The sequence below is a fragment of the Eubalaena glacialis genome, chromosome 2 (assembly GCF_028564815.1).
Source record: "Eubalaena glacialis isolate mEubGla1 chromosome 2, mEubGla1.1.hap2.+ XY, whole genome shotgun sequence".
Taxonomy (NCBI): domain Eukaryota; kingdom Metazoa; phylum Chordata; class Mammalia; order Artiodactyla; family Balaenidae; genus Eubalaena; species Eubalaena glacialis.
In genome coordinates this window covers 34,378,977-34,395,180 of record NC_083717.1, presented here as the reverse complement: position 1 = coordinate 34,395,180, position 16,204 = coordinate 34,378,977, and the positions used below count along the sequence as shown (strand labels likewise).

The window sequence follows — 16,204 nt, the reverse complement described above, 5'->3', positions numbered from 1 at the left end:
TTTAGATGCCCACTGGAGGCCTCTGGGGAGCTTTTAAAAGTCCAGATGCCCAGGTGGCACCCAGACCAGCTAAATTGTAATCTCTGAGGGTGGGACCCAGGCATCAGCACTTAAAAAAGCTTCTGAGTAATTTCAACATGTAACTAGGGTTAAGAAGCAGCAACCAGACGTCTCTCATATCATGAGAAATACAAAAATATCTTTAATAGCTAAAATCTGGGAGATAACCAGTATGTCTACCAATAGTAGATCACACACACACGCACACACACATATGCACACACACACACACACACACACATTCTTACTATAAAGAAAAGCAAAGGAATGACTAGTAGAAAATTCAGGATAGTGGTTACTCTGTGGGGTGAGGGAGGAAAAGGCATGTGATTGGAGGAGACGCAGGGAGAAGGTGAGTTTCTAAGGTCCTGGTAATATTCTATATCTTAGGTTCAATAATGGAAATATGGGTGCTCATTTTTCCCCCTTAAACTATAAAAATAAGTTTTATCCACTCTTTTGGATAAAATTTTAAAGTCTAAAAAATGTTTTAAGAGGGCATCTTTCATATCCGTTCTTCTGAGCCGCCTTCTTCAAGGCATCCCACCCTTTCCGAGACCTCATCTGCTGCTCTCCTCTAAGCTGGTTTTCTCTGCCTTTGCTAAGAAGTCAGAGTCAAGAGGATCCACTGCTCTACCCACCTGGATCTTTTTTATCCCAGAAATCCTGGCCCACTCCAGGTCCCACCTTAGAAAGTTCTGGACGGGCTCGGGATCTACATGTGCCTCCCAGGCCCATCTAAGGGGCATCTGGAAGTCCAGGGAAGGGAGATCTGAAGGGCACTGAAACAGGAGACAGTATCTGCACATGTCTGGAAGGCCCTGGACCCTCCCACCCTGAAGCAGAGCCAGACAGGGCCAGGTGTCAACAAGTTGTGTCGGGCCAAATGGTAAATCATTTAGCAGCAGAGTAATGATTAAGCTATGACAGGGTAGACTGTCTTAAACTAGAGTTTTCAAAGTGTTCTCTGTTTTGTTCTAAACCCAAACTCAGCCAGCCATTTAATGAGTGGGTCTAAGACCCCACTACCTCTTACAAAGCTTTTCTACCTACAGAGTTTCATCTGATCCTACCAGGACTGCGGTGGGGATTGCTACCACTTTAGAGATGAAGAACAGGCTCAGAGCAGTTAAGAGAATTGCCCAAGATCACACGGTATCATGGCAGAAAAACTCACAGCCAGGCCTGCTGTCTCCAAGATTCTTCCAATGGTCTCAGCCCCTTCTGGGTCTGTGAATGCTTCTGCACTCAACTCCCGCACATCCAGAGATGCCCTCCTTACGCAGAGAGCGCTGACCAGCCCACGCCCTTCCCTCCCTGCAGAATACATTCAAGCTCCTTAACCTCCCCGAAATCCGTACTCACAGTTCCTGGAATTCAAAAATATTGGCTTTAAAAGAAGCTGTAGACATTACTGTCTAGTTCAGTGATTTTAATCCTTCAGAATCACTGATACCTTTGAGAATCTGCTGAAGTTGTGGACCTTCTCCCCAGAAAAATGCCCATAGGTACAGACATCTCAAAGGGGCCACAGACCCCAAGACTCTTGTCAAGAATTGCAGATCAAGTATTACAATTTTGGTGTTTTCTCCAAAAAGTAAAAATAGAATTACCATACAATCCAGAAATTCCACCTTTAGGTATATATCCAAAAGAATTGAAAGCAGGGTCTCCAAATATATATGTGTGTGTGTGTGTGTGTGTGTGTGTTTGTATACACACACCCATATTCATAGCAGCACTATTCACAATAGCCAAAAGGTGGAAACAACCCAAATGTCCATCAACGGATGAATAGATGAACAAAATGTGGTCTATCCATACAATAGAAAATTATTCAGTCTTAAAAGGAAGGGAATGAAATGTTACATGAATGAGCCTTGACAACATTCTATTAAGTGAAATAAGCTAGTCACAAAAGGACAAATACTGTGTGATTCCACTTCTATGAGGTACTTAGAGGAGTCAAATTCACAAAGACAGAAAGTAGAATGGTGGTTTCCAGGGTCCAGGGGAGGGGAAATGAGGGGTTAGTGTTTAATGGGTACAGAGTTTCAGTTTGGGAAGGTGAAAATTTTCTGGGGATGGATGGTGGTGATGGCTGCCCAACAGTGTGAATGTACTTAATGCCACTGAACTGTACACCTAAAACTGGTTAAAATGGTGAATTTTATGTTACATATATTTTCCTCTGGCTGGGAAGGAATAGGGCCAGGCCTCCTTGTTCCAAGGGCTGCGTCCCAGGCCCTCTGCCTGGGCAAGCTCTGTGCAAGCTCCTGCAGGCACGACTATGTCTTCTTTGCAGAAATCCTGGTAGGCAAGGCCTCAGGGAAGAGGAGGCATCAGAGCTGGACGGCATGGGACGTGATATTTATATGAACTTCGTCTATTGGCTTAGTAACCCTCACACATGAGGGAATGAGATCTACTGAGGATGACTTGTTCTTTCTAGCTTGGGGAGTAAGACAGTGCCATCCAATGGATTCCAAAACAAATTATTTTAACAGAAGATCCTACTGATGATATGTTTTATAACCACTTCGCATGAATTCTGAAAGAAGGTTTGGGCTTTCCTCTTTATAAGGATTTATTGACAATATAATTAAACATCAACAACAAAGATGTCCATCTATTAGCATTTCAGTGCATATCCAGCTCTTTGTCCAAGTTTGAATGTGTCGGGGGGAGTGAAGAGGAGAATCATACACGGGAGCTATTTAGTGATCAGTTTTACCATATAACGTATTTTGGCAGTTTTGTCATGCCACTAAATATTGTTCTATAGCATCGTTTATGATGGTTACAGAATAATGAATTGTACAGACATAATAAAAACGAAATCCCTGTTGCTGGAAACTTAGATTGTTTGCAAGTTTTCACTTTTACTAACAGTGTAGCAGTGATTATCCCATATAAGCCCACGTCAACTCCTTGATTATTTCCTAAGGATAAATTCCTAGAAGCCAAATTGCTAGATTAGGCCTTTGATTCAAAGTATACTTTAGAACATTTTTACCAACTTGGTGTGTAAAATTAGCAATATAATTTTAAAGTAACTATTTATCCAAACCTTTACCACCAATGGGTATTATAATTCAAATATTTATACCAGCTTATAATTTAAATGGCATTTAATTATTTAAATGTATTTTAAAATATATCTATTAGATTATTTGATTAAATCTGTAAGTGATTATTTTGGGCAATAATCTCTTCAAATAAATATTGAGCAACCTCTTCAAATAAATATTTGTACCAAGTTTATAATTTAAAATGGCATTTCATTGTTTAAATGTATATATATTTGATATAGTCATTTGATTATTTGATTGAATCTATATGTGATTATTATGGACAATAATCTCTTATGATAGTCTCTTCACATCCTGTGCTCTTTGATAAAGAGTGCCTCATCATTTGATTATTAAATATATTTTTACATTATATGTCCTATGCTTTATAATGTCGCCCCAGTTTGTCACTAGGTTATGCTATTTTTTCTTTTACTATGAAAGCTTTTTATTTTTAATAAATCAAACCTAGAAATGTATTCCTTTGTGGTTTCAAGCAGTAATGATATAGCTATGGTCAGGTGAGTACAGAATACTGAAGCAGCTGTTGGCCGGGGCTACAGTCAGGGTCATGAAAAGTTTTCTAGACTCTAGAATCTGAAGGACTGAGCCTTTTCAGTCTTAAGACTTCCCACCTGGAATTCTTCTATCTGGTAAAGCACGTGTCTGCATCTTTTTCATCTTCAGTTGCCCTGGCTATTCTTGGCACTTTGTTCTCCCATACAAATTTTAGGATCACCTTGTCAGTTTCCTGACAAAAAAATCCTGTTGGGATTTTTACTGGAATCATTATTAATCCTATAGGTCTATTTGGGAAGAATATATTAAAAATGAACCTTCTTATTCATTAACATGGTATGGCCCTCATTAATTTAGGTTTTCTTTAATGTCCTTCAAAAAAGTTTTATGATTTTCTCGAGTATGTCTAACATGTGTGTTAGATTATTCCCAGTTACTCAATATTTTTAAAAGCTATTGTAAATGGTATCTTTGTTTTTAATTGAATTTAAAACATTTTTAACTGATTTATAGAAATAAGATTGACTTTTCTATATTGATTTTTGTGTCCAGCAACCTAACTAAATTCTTATTACATCTAATAATTTGTAGATACTTTCTGGTGTAGCTGTCTGGTGTTTCATCCAGACATCATAATCTGAGTTTTATTTATTTTTCATTTCTTTAAACATTTTTTATTATGGTATAATCTACATATCATAAAATCTACCCCTTTTAAGTGTACATTTCAATGATTTTTGGTAAATTTAGTGAGTTGTGCAGCCACAATAATCTGCCTTTAGAACATATTCATCCTTTTTATTTTTCCATGTCTTATACCTTTTTTATTTATTTGACTCTACTGCATTTGCTAGGGGCTTTGTGTAATTTTGAGCAGAAGTGAGAATAGTACTATGGCTAATTTCCAATCTAAAATGGAATAATGCTTCCACTGTTTTACCACTCAGTACAATGCTTGTTTTTTCAGTTTGTTTTGAGATAATCTGTTCATAAAGTTGCTTTCTAGCCCTAGTTTGATAAGAGTTTGGTTTGGTTTTTAATCATGAATGGGATATTGAATTCCATCGAATGTTTTGTCTGTGTCTATTGAGATGATCATATGATTTTCCTCTAAAAAGGGAAGCTTCCAATTAGTCTCCCCACCGTGGAGGGCGCTGTAGGGTTTGTTTACTGTCCCCTGAGCTCCACCAGACTGGAAAACCAATGCTCAGGTTAACCTAGTCCAGGAAATTCCTTCCAAGAGAAAACTGGCTTCAAAGCTCCTCATCTTTACCTAGTGTTTGGCCTACATAGTCTTTATTTTCTTACCAGTTCATGTGTCTAAGATTTTTCCATTTTATTTAGTAGTGCTAGTTTGTTTTTGCTTTTTTTTTTTTTTTCCCCCACAAGGAGAGTTGGTCCTCACCCCAAGTCCATCTTACAGCAGAAAACAGAAGTGGCCAATCTTTCAGGTTCAGTACTAAGTATGTTTTGTAATCTGAAACTGTCATGAATGGGGTCTCTCTTGGGATTCCCACTGTCATCACACACGCCATCCTCAGAGAAAGGCTGTCCCCACGTCAAACTCTGCGAAAGAGTAGACAAAACCCCCTCCCCGGTTTTGGGGAAAGAGTCAGGAGTCAGAAAACATGAGCTGCTTCCAGCAGATATAAACCACCTACATCAAGTTATAAAAACTGAACTGAAAGGGCTTTGCCACCTTAGCTTCTGTAATTGTCAATCTTATTATCGTTTCCCATTAACTGCTGAAATTTGGCGGACAAAAGTAAGTTTATTAAATAGTTCAGGAGGGAAAAAGGGGGGAACTGGTTACAGAAGATGCAAACAGCAGACAAACAGGATCAGAAATCACGTCTCTGGAAACCTAGGTTAGCTGCTCTCACACCCTAAAGGCAGGCTGTTGGATATCCTTCTTTCCCTTCTAGGTCTCCTGGACCTCTGGGACAGTACCACCTCTGTAGCTTCACTGATGACTCCCCTAGGTGAGCAGGGCCCCATCCTTCCAAGGTCCCCCATTACAGGTACTGATCTAAGACCAGGAAGTAGCCTGCAATGTGCTGGGACACACACTCACGGGAGCATAGCTCACGCCCTTACACCTTCCCTCCACCACCATTTCTCTTCCTGCGTGCCCAGAAGGGGTGTTCTGAGAGTTGAAAACAAGCATCCCTCAGTTGCTCTTTTTCTAGTCAGTGATCAAAGGACTGAAAAGACTCAGCTCAGGTTTTCCAAAGAAACAGGCCTGTTCTCCCTCCTAGCCAGGTCACAGTGAGATTGCCTTCATCATTCTTGTTTCATAGCCAGAATCCATTGCCCTCTCTATTTGGATTCCATCTGTACTTTACTGCTACAGGCTTTATACCTTGGCTTCTCCAAAAGTAACCTATGGTCTTTTACAGAACAAAAACACACACCTTGAGACCTACTGTATAGCACAGGGGACTCTGCTCAATATTATGTAACAACCTAATGGGAAAAGAATTTGAAAAAGAATAGATACATGTATATGTGTAACTGAATCACTTTGCTGTACACCTGAAACTATCACAACATTGTTAATCAACTAGACTCCAATATAAAATAAAAAGTTTAAAAAAATATATACACTTTGAGAAAGGTAGTGACGTTTGTAAGCTCCAAGGGTTTCTTCTTAAATCTAGACAGAATGTTTTCTTTGATGGAGAGATGAAGGAAAAAACCCACATGAGCCCACACATTCTGATCCATGCATCCTTTATTCCATGACCAACCGCTGTGTCGCATCCAAGCAACAGTACACAAACTGGCAATCAACCGCAATCCAGCTGTACAACAATCTGAGGCTTACAGTACATTTAAGGCTTTTCAATTTGGAAAAAAAAAATTTTTTTAATAAAACCAAAGAACCCTCAAACCCAAACCCCCAACCAACACAAGTAGTGTAGCAATTTTAAGCATCTTACACTTCTGATGCTTACTGGCACAACTCCAGTGTCAAAACCCAAATAACTCCTAAACTAAAAAGATTAGTTTAGTGAAATTTTAATTACATAAATTTTTCAAAGCATAAACTTGTAATTTTTTGTCTTGGAAATGTTATAAAATTTTTTAATAGCAAAACATAGGAATAAAAACGTATTAACAAAATGTATTCAATCATTTACATTACAAACAAGGAATCTGCAGTTCATTGTTGTAGCCTGACGAAAGAAAACTATCCATTAAGAATCTATGCACAATGTAATTGCAAATATGTACAGTACTTTAAAAAAGCCTACAAGGAGGACTTTACAGAAGGAAAGTCGGCTAGGTTCTTTGTTAGACCAACCAGACGATCAAAATATTAAAACTCTGTGGACTAGTAATAAATTTACACTTAAAAAAAACCCCAGTTTCCTTTTAAGAATATTCCAGTTATATTTATATGGTTCCAGTTGATGAAGCCGTTCATGATAGTTCCAGTAAATTACCCTTTAATTGATTTGTTTGGGGGAAAGATCGGAGTGTTAACAAAAATTAACGAAGGAATTTTCATCACGATGGTTTCCAGTTACACTATCACAGCTTCACAAATGGATTGGACCCATGAATCTAGTGGCTGAAAGAGAGATGCAGGTCACATACTGAGAACACGGGTGGAGAGAGGCTGAGTCCTGCATAAATGAATCCTACGTGGTGGGTAAGGAAGAGAAAGGGGTGTGAGCATCTTTTATAGCACGAGAAAACGGTCCCCCCACTCAGCTCTCATTCCCATTCTGCAAGGCGATGAAGCTGGGAATCACAACTGTTCAGTTTAACATGATGTGTGAGTTAGTAGAACCTCTGGATATGAAAGACCAAGATGCCCTCAGCTCTTTGAGTAGGACGCCTGAAAAGCTGGGCACTTCCTCGTGGTTATCCCGCCATGACAGCTATCCAGTTAAAGCATGTGCAAAACCGAGGATTCTTGTGTTCACAGTAGATGAGGTAAAATCAAGTCATCTTCTTCAGGAATTAGGAAGTTCGTGAGATATGAACTGTTTTAGCCTTTCTAGGTATTGTGCATAAAGCTCTATGTCATTATGGCCAGCCCCTTCGACCCAGAGGGGCTCCACGGCCCGGGGACAGCGCTCGTACATGGCCAGGCCATGGGAGAAATCGATGACCTCGTCCTCTGTACCATGAATGACCAACACGGGAGAGGTAACTTTAGATATCTTGTCAATGCTGCAAGACAGGAAAGGGGGAGGGGGAGAAAAAGGACTCCTTTAGTTATGCTCACAGGTGACAGACATCACACTTAATGGAACCGAGTCGGCGTTCACAGGCAAGGAAGGTAAGCACGCGAGGGTTCTTTCCCCCCTCACTTTTCTAGTAATTCACTTTAAAAAAAATTAATTTTGCATTTTGCAATAATTCTGGATTTACAGGAAAGGTACAAAGATAACATAGAGCTCCTATCCACCCCAACCCCTTTCCCATAAGGCCAACACCACGCGTTACCGACAGTATATTTGTCAAAACCGAAAACCAGCATCGGTACGTCACCAAACTCCGGACTTTATTTGGATTTCATGAGTTTTTCCACTGAAGTCCTTTTTCTGTTCCAAGATCCAATTGAGAATACCACACTGCATTTAGCCGTTGTGTTTTGTTAAAGTATTTTATTAAAAACAGAACTCCTAAATGTCATCAGACTAGCAATCCAGTAACTAATATTTCTGATATATTCATATTTTGGAGAGAGGATTTTTTTTTTTTAAATAAACAAGCTAGACCTTAACATACCAGAATGAATGTCTCTTTTGAAATCTGAGCACTGAATCCACAGCCACTCAAGTTTTCAGGACTCTTTCCGTGTAAGCCACCTTCAGCACCGATTAACAAGATCCTCAGAAACCTCATTTCATAAAAACAAATACCTCATTTTTAAATAAAAACCACACTATTTAGCTTGAAAACTTAATGTACAACATCAAGATTGAATTCTGAATGATTTCTGACTGTTTACAAAAATCAAATCTACCCACAAAGGATGAATATTTGAGCATCTCCAAAAGAATGTGCTGCAGACTCTGAAAGCATTTCCCAAAGAGGAATTAAGAAGACTGTAAACCTTGTTGGGCTGCGTGTGTAGGCAACTTCTCTGACAGAGGTAACTGTCATTTCACCTGCAAACACATGGAGACAGGCGACCCTCTGTCCAGTCTGGCCTCCTGCCAGAGACCCCCTTACTGTTGACTTTCTGTATCTGATCCTAGCCAAAGTTACAAAGGGATCAAATTGGTACTACCTGTAGGGATCATTTTGTTAAAAGTCATAGCTAACATTTACTCAGCATTGACCACAGCCAGGTGCTTTGCACTTTACATACAAAACCTCATTGCATCTCCAATGAGCCACAGTGAAAGAGGAAGGACCATCTCTGTTAAACCAAGGAGGGAACTGAAGCTCGGAGAGATCATTAAAGGACAGACATGAGGCTGTGGTGATAGTACAGAGCTCTGACATTCATTACACATTCCAAAGATCTACAAACAGCTGTCACAGAGCCTTATTAACAACTCAGGAAGTTGCCAGCCACCTCAAGACATCCGGGAAGACTGCAAAATCTCATCAGCTGTGTCATTTGCCAAGATCAGGGCCACTGTGGAAGGGATCAATTTTGCAGATTAGGAATCTTGTTTAGAAATCTACTTTCCTCTTATATTTAAATTTTAAAGTGACTTCTTCTAAGAATGCAAGAGTCCAGTTATATTCAATTTAAAAATCTATTTACTGACAGCTCCGTGCTGCATGAGTTAGGAGACTCTCTGCAACCTGGAGGATGGATGTACCTGAGGTTAAATGCCACCATCTGATTCTAAATGTAAAGGAGGTAAAAGAAAATAAACCACCAACCAAATAATAATCAGGACTCCTTATCTCTAATTTTTTAATACTAAAAAAGAAATGGGAAAGTGCCTTCCTTTAAAGACAGGGGCAGGGACTTCCCCGGTGGTGCGGTGGTTAAGAATCCGCCTGCCAATGCAGGGGACATGGGTTCGAGCCCTGGTCCGGGAAGATCCCAAATGCGGTGGAGAAACTAAGCCCATGAGCCACAACTACTGAGCCCGTGCGCCACAACTACTGAAGCCCGCGTGCCTAGTGCCCATGCTCCACAGCAAGAGAAGCCACCGCAATGAGAAGCCCATGCGCCACAACCAAGAGCAGCCCCCGCTCGCCGCAACTAGAGAAAGACCACGCAGCAACGAAGACCCAACGCAGCCAAAAATAAATAAATAAAATTAATAAATTTTAAAAAGAGAGAGAGAGGGACACAGAGACAAGTGTGCATTTGGTAGCAATGGACACCGTAAGAAAACATTCCCCAAATTCAATTAATGATGAAAGTCCATGTGACTGCTAATGGTTTGAAATCTATCATATTAATACTTTATGGTACTGAATAGGATGAATGGCCTTTTCTGGCTGTTTCCACTCACCAACCTTAATTAAGCTGCTTAAATCGCTTAACTTTCTAAGCCTCAGTTTCCTAACTGTAAAATGAGTCTTGTGAGATAAGAAGCGTGAAATGTTTAGCCGTGGACTGGCAGATCAGACAAACCCAGTAAAGACTAGTTGCTGGTTTCCTATTAATGAATAAGCTGTAATTAGTTGTCGTGGCTGTATTTTAAGGTATATGCTAATTTAAGAGTCAGGGGGAAAACCTATTCATTTTGTTGCCAGGGTAACTCCTAGCATAGCTTCCCACAAACATGCTCAATATCTCCCTTTCAACAAACTGGCCTCTCAATACCCATTCAGCACAAATAAGGCCACATTTGAGTCGCACATGGGCCCTACTTAGCATTCTCAGCCACGCCACTGGAAATTTGCAGTTCGTTCAACTTTCCCATGAAGCTGAACTTCATTGAACCTGGTACAGGGTGCACAGAAATGGAGTTCACCCAAGGTGTTAAGAGAAAGTTTCTTCTTGTGAAACAAGCCAGTCTGTGGAACAGATGTTTATGTAACCAAATGATGTTCTTTTTCTCTCCCAGCAATAACAGAATGACAGCAATGAATGGGTCAATCAAAATCTGAAAACTGTACATACTTCTGTTGAGGCTTTTTCTACAGTGTGGCCGTGTGAGTCCTGTTGTCAGAATCTCGGCCCGTTTAGCAACGTACCATGGGCAAATAGTTTTTAGTAAATACTTTCCTCAGCTTAGATTTTAAAAAACAAGCAGAAGTTTTCAAAGAGAGGTATTCAAGAAAGCAGTGTGCTTGCTGCTTTTGCGTGCATATACAGCTGCCCGTTTTTCTTCCTTCTATTAGGGGCCTAGAAAACAGCAGGGACTGGGGTGGCAGGAGCTCTGCTGCCCCTGGGGCGCTGGCAGGAGGGGGCCCGGCTGTGGGCTCTCAGGCACACGCTTCCAGCGGAGGGTGCCGGCCCCTCTGCAGGGGAGGGGGTCTTACAAGTGGGCGGCAGGAGGAATGAGTGTTCGCACTGGTCTGGGGCTGTGGGGAGGGGAGGGAAGGACCATCCACTTACACGGTCCCTGCAGCCCATTACCAGCTTGCAAATAGCTCACGTCACTTTTTCTCTTACCTATTGGCCTGACTGAGAAAGTAACAGAAATTTCAAAATTGGGGATGCTTGCGGTTTTTCTTTGAGTGTCTAGACCACTGCTAATGGCCTCATCACAGATTTTGCATTTAGCTCTCGTGATTCAACAATACACGTCCATCTGAGCAAATGAACGAACACTGAACTAGACGTTTCTTTAAGACATGTGGGCACTTTTTTTTTTTATCCTGCACATCCAGCTAAACCAATTAATCCTGGATATCGGTACAAGCAAGGTCCTTATACAGCATCTGGTAGATTGTTTTACAAATGAGTCTAGCCCAGAGGACCAAGTTTCTGGCTGGTGTACATGTCATATCCACCTCCATGTTCCCTGAGGAGCCCAGCACAGGGGCTGACGTCCGGCTGCATTCAGGAGACATTTATTAGTAGCCCACAATTAACGGTGGCATCTGATGTGAACCTAGGTCACTGGACGCCTTAGCACTTGTTGGACAGGAGTGAGCTTACCTGGGGAAAGCATCAAAGCAGTACGTTTTCCTGGTATCGGGAAAAGCCACGCGCAATCCAGACATCAGAGGCGAATGGAGAATTACGGCCGCACACTCGTACCTGGAGGCCAGGTCTACCGTGGGGACAGTCCCGATGCTCTGACCATACAGGATGATGTTCTCGGGGCTTACGCCGTACCTGGAGAAATCAGAGGGCGTGGGCCATTAGCTGATGTGTGAAAGAAAAAGAGAGTGAGACCAACACCACAGTATCATAAACTCACAAAACTCCCACACCTGCCAGTTCAAAACCACATCATCTCACGGGTACCCTTTAGCTGAAGATGGATGTGAACGCCACAAAAATGTTAGGGGCCTAGCTCAGTACTAAGTGACTGAGATTCTGTCCTCCACAACTTTTGCAAAAATAATGAACATGACATTTTTTTCCGGAAATTAACTATATAAATGCATCATTAAACTTCATTTCAGTGTTCCCAGAGTCATTTCATTTCCTACTCTCCCCTCCTGAGTTTCTTTGGCCATCCTAAATGTATTTCTGAAATAAAAACAGAAGCGTGTTTGCTAGATCATAATATTATTATTAGAGTCCTTTAAGTGAGGTTTTAATAAAATACGAAAGAAATTAACATTTATCGTCAGGAAAAGGTACTGGGAGACAATTACTTTAAAGGCGAATATATTTTCTACAGCCTCTCCTTGGGGTTTAACCCTTCCGAGTCTTTCAATCCATCAATGGTCTCCCCCTCCACTGTCTGCCAAGGTTTAGTTGGGTAAACAGCTGTGTGGAATACAGGCTTCGTTTCCTGGCCTGCCTGGCAGCCTGGTGTGCAGACAGCTAAGCTTTGGGCGTGGGCTGTAAGCAAAAGTGACATGTACAACCTGCAGGTCACAACTTTAAATAGAAGGCTCCATGCCCTCCCCTTCCCGTTGGTGGGGAGTAGACGTGATGGTGAGCTACCCTGGCCCAAGCAGAAGAACGAGCATCCCAGACGTGATGGAGGAACAAAATAGGCGAATCCCAGGAAAACAGGTACGCTACATATGAACCTACAAAGGATATCCAGAATATGTTAAGAGTACGTAGAAATAAAGAAGAAAAAGACAGACAAAAGAAATGAAGACATATCGCAGAAAAGAAAACATGATGCCGAATAAACACGGAAACAGATGTGATGCTCAGCCTCGTTAGTACGTGAACATGCAAATTAAATCCACGATTTATTTTTTTACACCTAAAAGAAAGGCAAAAACTAAAAAGTCAGACAACGTCAAGGGATAGCAAGGACATGGAAAAGTGGAAGTCTGTGACATTGCTGCAGGAGTATAAATTGGTATGAGCCCTTGGGAAGATAATGTGATACTACCTGGTGAAGTTGAAGGCTATAAACCAACGATTCCAACTTCTTTGCATAAATACCCACTGTAGTTTACAGGGCAGTAGGACATGCTTCCTTTTCTTTCTTTCTTTCTTTTTTTTCTTTTTTTTTTTTTTGCTGGGTAATGTAGTTTATTATTATTATTATTACATTATTATTTTTAATTGAAGTAGTTGATTTATAATGTGCCAACCTCTGCTATACAGCAAAGTGACTCAGTTATACACATATACATTTTTTTTTTAATTTTTAAAAAATATTTATTTATTTATTTGTTTATTTTTGGCTGCGTTGGGTCTTCGTTGCTGTGCTTGGGCTTTCTCTAGTTGCAGCGAGCAGGAGCTACTCTTCCTTGCAATGCACGTCCTTCTCATTGCAGCGGCTTCTCTTGCTGCGGAGCACGGGCTCTAGGTGCACGGGCTTCAGGAGTTGTGGCTCGCGGGCTCTAAAGCACAGGCTTGAGTAGTTGTGGCGCACGGGCTTAGTTGCTCCACGGCATGTGGGATCTTCCCGGACCAGGGCTCGAACCCGTGTCCCCTGCACTGGCAGGTGGATTCTCAACCACTGCACCACCAGGGAAGTCCTATACATTCTTTTTTTAAAATATACTTTTCTATTATGGTTTATCCCTAGGATATGCTTTCTGATAACAGCCTTCAGTGAAAAGAATTGTCAGGCTAGAGCTGAGGCGGGTGGCAGGATTTCACTGAGCTGCCTCCCCCTCAGGCTCCCTCAAACTTCACAGGAAAATGGGGGCCCTTAGGAAGGAATCTGTGGAGGGAATGGCTATTTCTGGCTGGTAAGTGCTGTTCTGTGCTTTATAGAGAGGCGACATCTGGGCTGTGCCGTGAGGGGCGGACAGGAGCTGAACACGTGGGGATAGAAAGGACTGTCGTTAAGCAGCAGCAAGTCACACAGGGCCGGGGTGGAGCCCAGGGAGCAGCTGGGGGGCTGGAGGGCTGAGGCGAGGCTGCGCAGGCCAGCAGGGGGAAGATAAGGAGGTAGCGCTTGTCCTGGAGGAGGTGAGGGGCCACTGGAGACGTTCAGGTCAAGGGGACAGGAACAAGGCTGTGCTTCGTGAAGATTCATCTTCCTGCGGCACGCAGGGCATGACAGAGTATAAAAAAGAAGCAGGGAGATAGGTAAGGGACTGTTAAGAATCCTACAGGGAAGAGGAAACAGGAATGTAAAAATCGAAGACAAACAAACCAACAAAAAAGAGATGCTCTCTCCTCCCCAGACGCAGGTAGGAAATCACCTGCTCAGAACGAGGATGCACCCTCTCTTTCTAAAGGGAAGTTTCCGTGTGGCCCCAGCCCTTTGAACTTTGACACCATCTAATACAACTGTGCCTGTGGAGGAGGGTCCCAAGATGCAGGTCTTGTCTGATGTTCTTGCCTGGGCTTCATTTCAGCTGGAAGAACAGGTTATTAAAAAATGGTCAGCAAAAGGAGTTTTGACGGAAGGTTTGAGGAAGGAACTCATGTCTGCAGCATTCTGTGCCTTAAATCCCTATGTCAGAGACCATAGCTTTTAAAACATAAATCCCTTCAATCAGGATGAAATGATGAGAGATGTGAGAAATGAACCCTGTTCTAGTGCATCAGCAGGCCATCACCCAGGGTGATGCTTTTTACTGGAGGGAAGTTATCCCAGGGACCTCCCTCCACTGTAACTGCCACTGAATTCCTTCTTTGATGGACTGGGAGGTCCATGTCAGTTGAATTTAACTGAGAGTTCAAAGTCCCTCGGAGGGGGAGGTATAAATAAGATTAGGGATCTCCTTCTCCCTCCACAATTTTCATCAAAAGTAGGCTATGACATCCCAAAGCACGAGGGCCATCGGATGCTGCATGCGGTGGGGTGTGGGGGTCAGAAGGCACCTGAAGGTAAGAGTACCTCCAAACCTCACATTTGAAGTGTAGGCTCTTTCCACAGTGGCCGTCCCGTGGCAGGATATTTTGCTATTAATTATAAACAAATAGATCATAAATTAAAAAAGGAAGAGGAAAATGAAAACTGAACATAGTTATTGAAGGACAGAGGATTAAGAGATGATTAATACTAAAAATCAAAAATAAAGCAGAAGACTTCCAGACTGAAATGGCATCAGACTCACCCTTACCTTCTTTGATCAAATTTGTGGAATGATGAGAATCACATAGGATAACCTATCAGTAATGAGTATTATCATTGAGTAATGAGAGTTATAGTCGAACCTATTTTCTCAGCATCTTTTTTTTTTAACATCTTTATTGGAGTATAATTGCTGTATAACAAAGTGAATCAGCTATATGCATACATATATCCCCATATCCCCTCCCTCTTGCGTCTCCCTCCCACCCTCCCTATCCCACTCCTCTAGGTGGTCACAAAGCACCAAGCTGATCTCCCTGTGCTATGTGGCTGCTTCCCACTAGCTATCTATTTTACATTTGGTAGTGGGTATATGTCAGTGCTACTCTCACTTCGTCCCAGCTTACCCTTCCCCCTCCCCGTGTCCTCAAATTCATTCCCTACATCTGCGTCTTTATTCCTGTCCTGCCCCTAGGTTCATCAGAACCATTTTTTTTTAGATTCCATATATATGTGTTAGCATACGGTATTTGTTTTTCTCTGACTTACTTCACTCTGTATGACAGACTCTAGGTCCATCCACCTCACTACAAATAACTCAATTTCGTTTCTTATTATGGCTGAGTAATATTCCATTGTACATATGTGCCACATCTTCTTTATCCATTCATCTGTCAATGGGCACTTAGGTTGCTTCCATGTCCTGGCTACTGTAAATAGTGCTGCAATGAACACTGTGGTACATGACTCTTTTTGAATTATGGTTTTCTCAGGGTATATGCCCAGTAGTGGGATTGCTGGGTCATATGGTAGTTCTATTTTTAGTTTTTTAAGGAACCTCCATACTGTTCTCCATAGTGCTGTATCAGTTTACATTCCCACCAACAGTGCAGGAGGGTTTCCTTTTCTCCATACCCTCTCCAGCATTTATTGTTTGTAGATTTTTTGATGATGGCCATTCTGACGGGTGTTTTTCTCAGTATCTTGATACTGTGTTTTATATCCTGCTCCATGGACCTTGGGGGCCACACTGAATAAGTAAAGGAGAAATGGGCA

At 41.7% G+C, this 16,204-nt stretch overlaps 1 protein-coding gene across 1 annotated transcript in view; it reads right to left on the bottom strand.

The window, feature by feature from the left end:
• Positions 1-6,377: 6,377 nt before the first annotated feature.
• The window catches only part of ABHD17C (abhydrolase domain containing 17C, depalmitoylase), a 55,816-nt gene continuing 45,989 nt past the window's right edge, over positions 6,378-16,204 (bottom strand). Inside the window, exons 2-3 of the mRNA XM_061179807.1 lie at positions 11,692-11,871; positions 6,378-7,835 (exon numbers count right to left, since the gene is read on the bottom strand). Of these exons, the coding sequence (XP_061035790.1) occupies positions 7,616-7,835; positions 11,692-11,871 (400 nt within the window). The 3' untranslated portion in view covers positions 6,378-7,615. The remainder of the gene's footprint in view (positions 7,836-11,691; positions 11,872-16,204) is intronic.